This window comes from Nomascus leucogenys, chromosome 14, assembly GCF_006542625.1.
Source record: "Nomascus leucogenys isolate Asia chromosome 14, Asia_NLE_v1, whole genome shotgun sequence".
Taxonomy (NCBI): domain Eukaryota; kingdom Metazoa; phylum Chordata; class Mammalia; order Primates; family Hylobatidae; genus Nomascus; species Nomascus leucogenys.
The window spans coordinates 74,754,502-74,767,346 of NC_044394.1; the positions used below are offsets into that span (position 1 = coordinate 74,754,502).

A 12,845-nucleotide genomic window follows, 5' to 3' on the forward strand; every position below is an offset into this window, starting at 1 on the left:
ACTATTACTTAGATATTTTTTTCCCTCCCTCCTACCCCCCACTTTCACCTTCTCTCTTTCTCTAACTTTTCTCCTTGTATTCCAGTTACTGGTATGTTAGATCATTTGATACTCTCACACAAGTTTTTAAGACTGTCATAGTTTTATCTTTTTTCTTCCTGTGAGATTTTTAGCTTGGATAATAACTATTGAACATATCTCTCTTCCATTATTTGATCTGCTGTTAGCACTAAATATATTTTTTACTTCAGATGTTGCATTTTTACATTCTAGAAATTCTGTCTGCTGCTTTTTGTTGTTGCGAGCTCTTTCATATCCTTCTGTAATTCCCCGTCATGCCACCCATTATATCCATCTTTTTCTTGTAGATTCTTTAGCATGTTTGTTACCATTATTTAAAGTTCTTACCTGCTAATTAAACATCTGATTCATTGTGGATCTCTTTCTGTTGACTTTCTTTCTTGACTGTGAATCACATTTTTCTGTTTTTTTCCTGTCATAATTTTTTTATTGTATAGTAGATACTATAGAGATGCTAGATTCTGTTTTCTTCTTCTGCAGAGTGTTGAACTTTGTTCTAACAGGCAATTAAATTGCTGACTGATCACATTGATCATGTTGAGCCTTGTTACAGGCTTTGTTAAGGCAGGTCTGCTTCAGCTGTGCTTTCTGATTGCTGAGTTATGGACCTTACTCCTAAAATGTGGCCCATCTAGGGTTTCATTAGAAGGCCTAGGGTGTTTACAGGAGACCCTTTAACTTACAGGCTTAAAATTTAAGCTCTGTCCATCTCCCCAAGATGGCACTTGAAAACTGCATAGCCCCTCCCAATTTTCATTTTCCCCCTTCTGGGATCTTTGTATTCCCTCTATATGTGTGCAGTTTGGCCATCAGTCATGGATTTGAGTGGAGTGTGTTTGTAGATTTTGGACTCCCTTCTTTCTGGAATTTTCTCCCTGAATTCCCAACCAATCTGTGTGCCCCAATCTCCAATGGACATCTTAACCCATTAAGACTATAACTTCCCTCCTGAGCTCTATCTTCCTTTTGCCATAATGACTAGGGAGTGCCTTCGGGGAAAAAGCTAGATAAACTCATCTCACCTGGTAAGTTTCCTTTCCTCAAGTCTTACTCTGTCCAGTGTCTATCTGCCTTTGGTTGCACTCTAGTGACTTAAAAGGGTTGCTTGTAATTGTTACCAGTAGGCAGGTAAGTTTGACCTAAGTTACTCTGCCATTACCGGGAGCTGAACCTGTATCTGTACTTTTGTTTTGTGCTTTTTTTTCACTTGACATTTTAATACAAGAATTTTCTAAGTTTTTATCATAAACAAATGGACTTTAACTTTTTATTTTATAAGTGAATATGCCATAGTTGGATATTTTCCTATTTTGGAAATCGAATGTTTTAATGTTATATGTAGTGCTAGACTCTCGTTGTATGAAGGGGATAAGAAATGTGTGTTTTGGGGATCTGGACACAGGTTTCTTTTTCCGAAAATTTACTTAATCACTTGTATCTTAGGTGAGGTATAATGATTATAAAAATTTTCATTTATTTGATATATTTGTCCTTTCAAGTGTGCCTACATCCTATTTAAGTCAAAGTTTTTTTTTTTTTAATTGCTGTTGTTTTTGTTTTTATTTTCCTTCAGAAAAGAGAAAACATTCGTTCGTTGACTATGTCTGGCCATGTTGGTTTTGAGAGTTTGCCTGATCAGCTGGTGAACAGATCCATTCAGCAAGGTTTCTGCTTTAATATTCTCTGTGTGGGTATGTGCCACCTACTCTTCCTCTAAGTTGTTCCTTCATATTCCTTGTGCTTACTTCATTCTTGTCATGGACAGAACAATGCTTATGTTATCAATTTGAAATCATGATCCCAGGGATTCTCTTTAGTTGTTTAGATTCTGTTAGTTTTGTTTTTCTTAGCTTTAAGCTTTTGGCTTGTTCTATAAACATCTCAGTGTTGTTGTCAGAGTCCTGAGTAGCTTAGCACACTTACTCTATGCTCTGCTAATGACTTGGGGGACCAGCCGTAGTGTGTATTTCTTTCATGCACACCCTGGCCTTTGAAATATTTGGGATCTTTGAAACCACTCTAGGCATTTACAGTTGTATTTCTTTTCAGCCATTCATGCAACCATAAAGACGTACCTTTGTGTGTTTCAGGGGAAACTGGAATTGGAAAATCAACACTGATTGACACATTGTTTAATACTAATTTTGAAGACTATGAATCCTCACATTTTTGCCCAAATGTTAAACTTAAAGCTCAGACATATGAACTCCAGGAAAGTAATGTTCAATTGAAATTGACCATTGTGAATACAGTGGGATTTGGTGACCAAATAAATAAAGAAGAGAGGTACGTGTTTTCTTCTTGTAATAAAACAAGTTTTTCTTATTTCAAGACATTGGCCTTATAGCCCCATGAACTGTGATTTGATTTTCTCCTATGGTAATCCATACCTTTCCTTCCACACATTAATTTTTAAAAATAAAATAATTAAGCAATATTTTGTTCTTATTAGCACATTGACATTTTTCTATCCATTTGTCTGATTTCTTTAGAATAATTTGAATCACCTTATTAAAATGTGCATTTCAGCAAAAGTAGCTTTAATTATTTCCTGACATGCAAATTCAGTGTATATTAATTATACTAATTTTCAGGCAGGTTTTATCTCCTTGAAGAAAAAAAATACAAGACATATAAGAACAATATATACAATGGCCAAATACATGATGTGTGAATTTTTTGTAAAATTATAATCAAATTAGCCAGTTACATTATTAATCATTGCAGGAAAGTTTTGATAGTGAAATTTTAATTTATATTTTACCTTATGTCTCTATTTGTTTTAATATTTCTCCTAAGGTCATATAAAGATTGAGTAGAGATTCTATATCAAATTTAAACTATGAAAGGGGGAAAAGGATTAGTAAAACAATAACTTTTTGTTCATTTTCCTTTTTGAAATGTATTTCAATTTTTTTTTTTTTTTTGAGGAGTCTCGCTCTGTCACCCAGTCTAGAGTGCAGTGGCTTGATTTCGACTCACCGTAACCTCCACCTCCCCAGTTCAAGCGGTTATCCTGCCTCAGCCTCCCAAGTAGCTAGGATTACAGGCACCTGCCACCACATCTAATTTTTTGTGTGTTTTTATTAGAGATGGGGTTTCACCATGTTGGCCAGGCTGGTCTTGACCTCCTGACCTCAGGTGATCCATCCACCTCGGCCTCCCAAAGTACTAGGATTACAGGCGTGAGCAACCGCACCTAGTCTTATTTCCATTTTTATAAGTAATTTTTTTCCTTTTAAAAAATAATTTCAACTTTTCGTTTAGATTTGGGTTACATTTGCAGGTTTATTACATGGGTATATTGTGTGATGCTGAGGTTTGGGGTACAAGTGATCCAATTACCCAGGCAGTGAGCATAGTACCAATAGTTAGTTTTTCAGCCTTTACCCTGTATCTCCCTTCCCACTCTAGTAGTCCCCAGTGTCTATTGTTGCCATGTTTATATCCATGTGTACCCAATGTTTAGATCCCACTTACTTATAAGTGAGAACATACGGTATTTGGTTTTTTGTTCCTGAGTTAATTTGCTTAGGATAACGGCCTCCAGCTTCATCCGTGTTGGTACAAAAGACTTGATTTTGTTCTTTTTTATGGCTGTGTAGTAGTCCGTGGTATGTATGTACCACACTTGTTTTATCCAGTCCACGTTGATGGGCAGCTAGGTTGATTCCATGTCTTTGCTATTGTGAATAGAGCTATGATGAACATGTGAGTACATGTGTCTTTTTGGTAGAATGATGTATTTTCTTTTGGATATATTCCAAGTTGGAATAGCTGGGTTGAATGGTAGTTCTGGTTTAAGTTCTTTGAGAAATCTCCAAAGTGCTTTCCACAGTGGCTGCATTAATTTACATTCCCACCAACAGGGTACAAGCATTTCCTTTTCTCTACAGCCTTGCCAGTATCTGTTGTGTTTTGACTTTGTAATAATAGCCATTCTGACTGTTGTGAGATGGTATCTCATGGTGGTTTTGATTTGCATTTCTCTAATGATGAGTTATGTTGAGCGTTTTTTCATGTTTGTTAGCTGCTTGTATGTCCATGTCTTTTGGCCACTTTTTAATGGGGTTGTTTTTTCTTTGTTTAGTTGTTAGTTTCTTACAGATTCTGGCTGCTAGGCTATTGTTGGATGTATAGTTTGTAAAAATTTTCTGCCATTCTGTAGGTTGTCTGTTTACTCTGATGATGGTTTGTTTTGCTCTGTAGAAGCTCTTTAGTTTAATTGGCAATTTTTGTTTTTGTTGCATTTGCTTTTGAGAACTTAATCGTAAATTCTTTTCCAAGACCAATGTGCAGCGTGGTGTTTTCTAGGTTTTCTTCCAGCATTCTTATTGTTTGAGGTCTTACATTTCAGTCTTTAATCCATCTTGAGTTAATTTTTTTTTATGGTAAAACGTAGGGGTCCCGTTTCATTTTTCTGCATACGGCTAGCCAGTTATCCTAGCATGATTTACTGAATAGAGAGTCCTTTCCCCATTGCTTATTTTTGTCAGCTTTGTTGAAGATCAGATGCCTGTAGGTGTGCGGCTTTATTTCTAGGTTCTCTGTTCTATTCCATTGGTCTATTTGTCTGTTTTTGTACCACAACCATGCTGTTTTGGTTATTGTAGCCTTATAGTATAGTTTGAAGTCAGGTAATGTGATTCCTCAGGCTTTCTTCTTTTGCTTAGTATTGCTTTGGCTATTCAGTCTCTTTTTTGTTTCTTTATGAATTTTAGAATAGTTTTTTCTAATTCTGTGAAAAATGACATTGGTAGTTTGATAGAAATAGCATTGAGGCCAGTTGTGGTGCCTTATGCCTGTAATCCTAGCACTTGGGAAGTTAAGGAGAGAGGATCGCTTGCCCAGGAGTCTTGAGACTAGCCTGGGCAACATGGTGGGACCTCGTCTCTATAAAAAATTAAAAAAAATGAACCAGTCATGTTGGTGGGCACCTATACTGCCAATACTCGGGAGGCTTCTGAAGTGGGACTGTCACTTCAGCCTGGGAATCATGCCACTGCCCTTGCAGCCTGGGTGGACAGAGTGATACCTGTCTCAAAAACAAAACAAAAAAACAGCAATAGCGTTGAGTCTGTAGATTGCTTTGGGCAGTATGGCCATTTTAACTATATTGATTCTTCCAACTATATTGATTCCATGAGCATTTTTTCAGTTTGTCGGTGTCATCTGTGATTTCTTTCAGCAGTGTTTTGTAGTTCTCTTTGCAGATATCTTTCACCTCCTTGGTTAGATATATTCCTAGGTTTTTGCGTGAGTGAGTGAGTGTGTTTGTGTGTCTGTTGTACATGGCATTGTGTTCTTGATTTGGCTCTCAGCTTGACCATTATTGATATACAGAAATGCTGCTGATTTTTGTATGTTGATTTTGCATCTTGAAACTTCACTGAAGTTGTTTATCAGTTCAGGAGCCATTTGGCAGAGTCTTTAGAGTTTTCTAGGTATGAAATTATATTGTCTGCAGAGAGATAATTTGACTTTTTCTTTTCCTATTTGGATGCCTTTTATTTCTGTCTCTTGCCTGACTTCTCTGGCCAGGACTTTCAAGTACTGTGTGAAATAAGAATGGTGAGTGCAGGCATCCTTATCTTGTTTCAGTTCTCAAGGGGAATGCTTTCATCTGTTGCCTATTTTATAACTTGTTTTTTCTCATTAACTTATTTGCTGGATTGTTTGTATTCTATCAATTACCGAAGCAGTATATAAATACGATTCTGTGAAAATATCAAATGGTACAGATCAGTTGGAACGCACCTTAGCCATTCCCCTGTGTTCAGTCCCATTTCTTCCCCCAGAGGAGCCACTGCTCTGAAATAGGTTGGTTTTTTTTTTTTCCCAGACCTTTCTTTAGTTCTTTTAAAATAAGCTTTATTAACATATGCTTTACATAGAATAAACTTTACTGATTTTTTTTTTTTTTGAGACAGGGTCTCGCTCTGTCGCCTAGGCAGGAGTGCAGTGGCTCAATCTCGGTCGGCTCACTGCAACCTCCGCCTCCTGGGTTCAGGTGATTCTCATGCCCCAGCCTCCCGAACAGCTGGGATTACAGGTGCCTGCCATGACACCTGGCTAATTTTTGAAAAAGTAGAGATGGGGTTTCACCATGTTGGTCAGGCTGGTGTTGAACTCCTGACCTCAGGTGATCTGCCCACCTCAGCCTCCCAAAGTGCTGGGATTACAGGCGTGAGCCACCTCTCCTGGCCTAACTTTGCTGATTTTAAGTGTACATTCAAAATGAATTTTCAGAAGCATATAGCATGTTGTAACCACTAGCATAGCTCTAATATAGGAAATGGCCGTGGTCATGGGTATTTTGCTGTCCTGCATATGCATATCAATCTTTAGCCAGGGACTTGGGGGCCCTCTCCAGATGTGTAGTGCTTCCTGCCTGTGCAACTTTCTTCTCTTCTGTTCCAACCTACAGATGTTGCTTTTGCCTCCTTGAACTCCTGTCTGGGTTTCCTCAACTCAGTGAATGGCCAGGCTCTGTGCTCTCTTTGCGCTGTGCCCGGGACACATGTCCCCAGTCAGGAAGCTGGGACATGGTAGGGCTCATAAAAGAGGGCATTTATTTCCTTTTTCAGTGGTCACAGTTTTATACTGCCTGTTTCCCAGTGTTTTAAAACCTTTTTTTCATTTATTTTGTTCCGGTTTCTAGTTATTTAAGGTGAGAAGATAAATCCAGTCCCAGTTCCTCTATCGTGACTGAAGACAGGCTTTATTTTTCTTTCTTTCATTGTTAATGCTGGACTGTACTGGGTAGGACCTGCAGTATTTTGTTGGATAGTCAGTGATGGTAGTGGGCACTGTCCCCTCATCATCCTAATCCCAAAGAGAAAGCTTTATTTTTTACCATGTACCATGCTTGTTTTGTTGTGGTCTTTTTGTTTATTTGGTTGGTTTTGGGTTTTGTTTTAGATAAAATAAAGAAATTCCTTTATATTACTAGTAAAAGTTCTTTTTTTTTTTTTTAGAAATCATTAATATATACTTTCACCAGATTTTTTTTTTTGCATTTTATGGAGAAATTGTGACTTCTTTCATTTAATCTTTAGTAAGGTGAGTTAGAGTAACTGATTTTTTTTATTGGCAAATTAACCTTGTAATTTTAGATACCATTCTGAGATCATAATATAGTGTTCCTTTTATATTATGCTATATTTTTCTTTTAGTTTTTTTTTTTTGCATCTGTGTTCATCAGTGAGGTTTTTTTAGCCTGTATTCTTGTCTTACACTCTTTTTTTAAGATGGAGCTTCACTGTTGTTGCCCAGGCTGGAGCGCAGTGATGCGATCTAGGCTCATTGCAACCTCCATCTCTCGGGTTCATTCGATTCTCCTGCCTCAGGCTCCCGAGTAGCTGGGATTACAGGCACCTGCCACCACGCCCAGCTAATTTTTGTATTTTTAGTAGAGACAGGGTTTCCCCATGTAGGCCAGGCTGGTCTCGAAATCCTGACCTCAGGTGATCCACACGCCTTAGCTTCCCAAAGTGCTGGGATTACAGGCATGAGCCACTGCGCCTGGCCTTTTATTTATTTATTTATTTATTTATTTATTTTTTATTTTTTATTTATTTATTTATTTTTTTGAGACGGAGTCTCGCTCTGTCGCCCAGGCTGGAGTGCAGTGGCGCGATCTCGGCTCACTGCAAGCTCCGCCTCCCGGGTTCACGCCATTCTCCTGCCTCAGCCTCTCCAAGTAGCTGGGACTACAGGCGCCCGCCACCACGCCCTGCTAATTTTTTGTATTTTTAGTAGAGACAGGGTTTCACCGTGGTCTCGATCTCCTGACCTCGTGATCCGCCCGCCTCGGCCTCCCAAAGTGCTGGGATTACAAGCGTGAGCCACCGCGCCCGGCCTATTTATTTATTTTTTTAAAATCAAGATTATGTTAGTCTTCTAAAAGGAGTTTAAGGAGTTTTCATTCTCTATTTTCTGGAAAAATTTGCATAAGATTAGAGTTATTTTTCCCTGGAATGTTTGGTAGAACTAACCAATAAAAATCAGGGCCTGGCTGGGTGTGGTGCTCATGCCTGTAATCCCAGCACTTTGGGAGGCCGAGGTGGGTGGATCACCTGAGATCAGGAGTTTGAGACCAGCCTGACCAGCATGGTGAAACCCCATCTCTACTAAAATACAAAAATTAGCCAAACGTGGTGGCAGGCACCTATAATCCCAGCTACTTGGGAGGCTGAGGCAGGAGAATCACTTGAACCCAGGAGGCGGAGTTTGCAGTGAGCCAAGATTGGGCCATTGCACTCAAGTCTGGTCAACAAGAGCGAAACTCCAACTCAAAAAAAAAAAAAAAAAAAAATCAGGGCCTGCAGTTACAAGATCAGAATTATTTTTCCCTGGAATATTTGATGGAACTTAACCAATAAAAAAAATCAGTACCTGGGGTTTTCTTTCTAAGAAGATTTTGAGTTGAATTTTTAAAAAATGATTATAAGACAATTCAGAGTTGGTTTTATTTTGTTTAGAGACAGTTTTGTAAGTTATAATTTTCCAGGAATCTGTCCATTTCATCTAAAGTTTCAAATTATTGGCTTAAAAATATTGATAATACACTCCTAATATCTTTTTATTGTCTGCATCATCTGTAATGATATTCTGTCTTTCCTGATAATAGTTGTTTGTGCTGCTTTTCTTTTTCTACTTGATTAGTCTTGACAAAGTGTTGTCAATTTATTTGATATTTTCAAATACCAAATTTTGGCTGTATCGATCCTTTCAGTTTTATGCTTTTCTTTTTTCCTGTTTCATTACTTTCTGCTCTTACGTCTATACTTTTGGAGTTTTGCTCCAAATTCTCATTGATTTTCAGCCTTATGCATTTAGTATTATAAACTACCCTGTAAGTGTGGCTTTGGCTACATTGCACGAGTTTGATACATAGTATTTTCAATTTCAGTAAATTTCTTTTTTTTTTTTTTTTTTTTTTCTTTTTTGAGGTGGAGTCTCACTTTGTTGCCCAGGCTAGAGTGCAGTGGTGTGATCTCGGTTCACTGTAACCACCGCCTCCCGGGTTCAAGTGATTCTCCTGCCTCAGCCTCCCAAGTAGCTGGGATTACAGGTGCCCACCAGCACTCCCAGCTAATTTTTGTATTTTTAGTAGAGATGGGGTTTCACCATGTTGGCCAGGCTGGCCTCGAACTCCTGACCTCAGGTGATCCACCCTCCTCGGCCTCCCAAATTGCTGGGATTACAGGCATGAGCCTGCCATGCCCGGCCAACAATTTCAGTAGATTTCTAATCTCCATTTTTATTTTATCCTGAAGCATTGACACTTTTATTATTATGTAGTGACCTTTTTTATCTTGTAATGCTTCCATGTCAGTGTTGTCTGCAGCTTTCTTATGTATGTTTGGTGTAGTTTTTCAGTCCCTTTACTTTCAACCTTTCTATGCCCTTGTGCTTTAGACATGTTTCTTATTGAGCATATTGTTGTCCCTTTAAAACCCAATCTGACAATGGTTACCCTTTATTTGATCGTGTAGTTCCTTCACAATTAATGTAATTACCAATATATTTAGGTTTAAATCTACCATCTTTTTTGTGTTTCCTGTTTGTCCTGCCAGTTCTATATTTATTTTTCCTTTCTTGCCTGATTTCTATGCTTATAGTGGTTCTCTTACACATTATCACACATAATCTTTCACTTAAAGTTGAAAATGAGTGTTTATACTTATCCTTGATAATACAAATAGACAATGAAATGAAATTTAGAAGAGTTAAATTTTGTTAACCCCTTCTCCTGATTGCTATTATATATTAACTCTATCTTTTTTTTTTTTTTTTTTTGAGACAAAGTCTCACTCCGTCACCCAGGCTGAAGTGCAGTGGCGCAATCTTGGCTCACTGTAACCTCCCGCCTCCTGGGTTCAAGTGATTCTTAAGCCTCAGCCTCCTGGATAGCTGGGACTGCAGGCACATGCCACCCCACCTGGCTAATTTTTGTATTTTTAGTGGAGATGGGATTTTGCCATGTTGGCCAGGCTGATTTCAAACTCCTGGCCTCAAGCGATCTTCTTGCCTTGGCCTCCCAAAGTGCTGAGATTGCAGGCGTGAGCCACTACCCGACCGAGTTCTCTCTTTCTTTTTCTTTTTTAATTTTGAGGTGGAGTCTCACTCTGTCACCCAGGCTAGAATGCAATGGCACAATCTCGGCTCACTGCAACCTCCACCTCCTGCACTCCAGCAGTTCTCCTGCCTCAGCCTCCTGAGTACCTGGGATACAGGCACCTGTCATCATGCCCAGCTAATTTTTGTATTTTTGCAGAGACAGGGTTTCACAATGTTGGCCAGGCTGGTCTCGAACTCCTGACCTCAGGTGATCCTCCAGCCATGGCCTCCCAAAGTGCTGGAATTACAGTGAGCCACCACGCCTGGCCGAGTTCTCTATTTTTTAACTACACGAGGTATTATTATATGGCCAGTATATGTTTATTACCATCTGTTAACCAAAAATTTCTGTGTCTCTCACATACTTGAAATTTTAGTCGGATATACAATTCTGGATTGCCAGTTATTTTCTTTCTTCCATTGGAAATATCATTCCACTCTTTCCTGGCTTCTATCTTTGCTATTAAGAAGTCTCCCCTAAGGGTCCTTTCCTTTTTTTCCTCCAGTGCTTTTAAGATCTTTGTTTTTACTGTTCTCCAGTTTTGCTATGCTGTACCTGGGTTTTTATTATTTCTAATTTACCCTGCTTGTGATATGTTTGAGTTCTTGACTCTGAATAGTGTGTCTGTCAGTTCTTTTTAAAAAATCTCAGACATTTCTTCTGTAAATATTGCCTCTGCCCCCTTTTCTGTTTTTTTCCTTTGAAAACTTTGATGAAATATATGTTAGATCTTCTCATTATATCTTCTGTGTCTTTTAATCTCTCTGATTCATATTTTTTATCTTTTTGTCCAGATTATGAAAGAATGGCATATTATTTATTTAGCAGAAAATCTTTACGGTTTTCATTCTTGAATAGCATAAGACAAAACATTCAGATAGAGGTGCATTTATGGTTATTTATTTAGGTCATATAATAGGTCCTCTTACTGACCTATTTCAGGTCATTAATAAAAGCTTCTTTGGAATTTTTATGTGAAATATATACTTAACAGATTAATTTTTCCCATTTTATTTTTTTGGAAAGTGAATCCTATTGGGTCACATTTAGACCACTTTCCGAAGGATCACTTACTGTTGTTATAATAATCACTTTGATGATGAATTGAATTCTTTAATGTTCAAGGTTTTATGCTATTTCTTTTATTTATTTACTTATTAAAAAAAGATATCATTTTTTGAGGCTGGGTGTGGTGGCTCACACCTGTCATCCCAGCACTTTGGGAGGCCAAGGCAGGATGATTGCTTAAGGCCAGGAGTTCAAGACCAGCCCGGGCAACACAGTGAGACCCTGTCTATATATTTTTAAAAAAAATTCATTTAAAACAGAATCTTGCTTTGTCACCTAGGCTGGTGTGCAGTGGCACAATCACAGCTCACTGCAGCTTTGAATTTCTGGGCTTAAGGGATCTCCCTGCATTAGGCTCCCAAGTAGCTAGGACTATAGGCACCTCACAATGCCTGGCTGATTTATGAAATTTTTTAGTAGAGATGGGGGTCTCGCTGTGTTGTCGCCCAGGCTGTTCTTGAACTCCTGGCCTCAAGTGATCCTCCTGCCTTGGTCTCCCAAACCACTGGGATTACAGATGTGAGCCACTGAGCCTGGCCTATGCTAGTTCAAGTGGAAAACACAGATGTATAAGATACTGTCTCAGTCCTCACATTGTTTACCATTTGCATAGAGAGAACAATGTGTATTCTATAATTTTAAAAGAGGTGATGATCCTCAAGGACTAGAAGGTCAGGCAACTTTATAGAAGAATTTAATTTTGTACACATTTATTAAGTACCTCAGCTGCTCAAGGTACTGGTTCATTGTAGGGCTAGAAAGATAATTACAAAGGTTTCCAGGGAATTTGACATGGGAACTGTTTGCTGTTATTTTCACTTGGAAACCCAGATTTGGTTACTGAGAATAGTTAAGAGTAGAAAAGTAAATTGCCAAGGCAGTGGTTTGGCATATCAGAACTGAATGGAATGCTCACACACCATTGTTGGAACAGCATTAGCACACTGCTCTGCACATGCACTGTGATTTGATTTGCATCTTGAAGGCTGAATAACCTGAGACAGCCAGAAGGAAGACCGCATTTCCAGGGAGGAGTTATCTGAGCAGAGGATGTAATTGGCCTTTCCTTTATTTATAATTAAATAAAAATAAAAACGTGCCAGCATTACTAGTTAGATACTTTCAGCTGATGTATGCGTTTCTTCCTTACTTAGGCTTTTTGTGCCTTATAAATCTAAGAGGCAAGGAGTCATGGACTTTGACTTAAATGTCTTTTGAGTTATTGATACCTGCGCATTTTCTCAGTTAGTTAAATAATAAGTCAGGTACCAGTCTGATTACAAATTAGACTGCTGCCAGCCTCTTTGAGCAGTCTGGCAAGTGTGGGAAGCTTTGTCAGAAAGGGATCCAGCATGTGAATGACTATGAGAATGAATCAATGTAAATTCAATACCATTTCAAGCACAGATTGCCCTGACGGTTTCGGAAGTACAAATGATACTGAATTTAGGATAGTTTGACTTACGATTTCTCAACTTTATGATAGGTTTATTGGGATATGAAATGTATTTCTAATATTTTCAACTTATGTGATGGATTTATCAGGATATAACCCCATTGTAAGTTGAGA

The 12,845-nt window shown here is 38.4% G+C and overlaps 1 protein-coding gene across 5 annotated transcripts in view; it reads left to right on the forward strand.

Annotated features, from left to right (window-relative positions):
* Positions 1-12,845, forward strand: part of SEPTIN10 (septin 10) — a 71,547-nt gene that overhangs the window by 28,066 nt on the left and 30,636 nt on the right. For 3 of the 5 annotated variants that reach the window (XM_030827578.1, XM_030827580.1, XM_030827579.1), the window contains 2 exons: positions 1,655-1,772; positions 2,172-2,367. The exons of the other annotated variants lie outside the window; for them this stretch is intronic. In XM_030827578.1, coding sequence (XP_030683438.1) covers positions 1,655-1,772; positions 2,172-2,367 — 314 coding nt within the window. The remainder of the gene's footprint in view (positions 1-1,654; positions 1,773-2,171; positions 2,368-12,845) is intronic. 5 annotated transcript variants of the gene reach the window in all.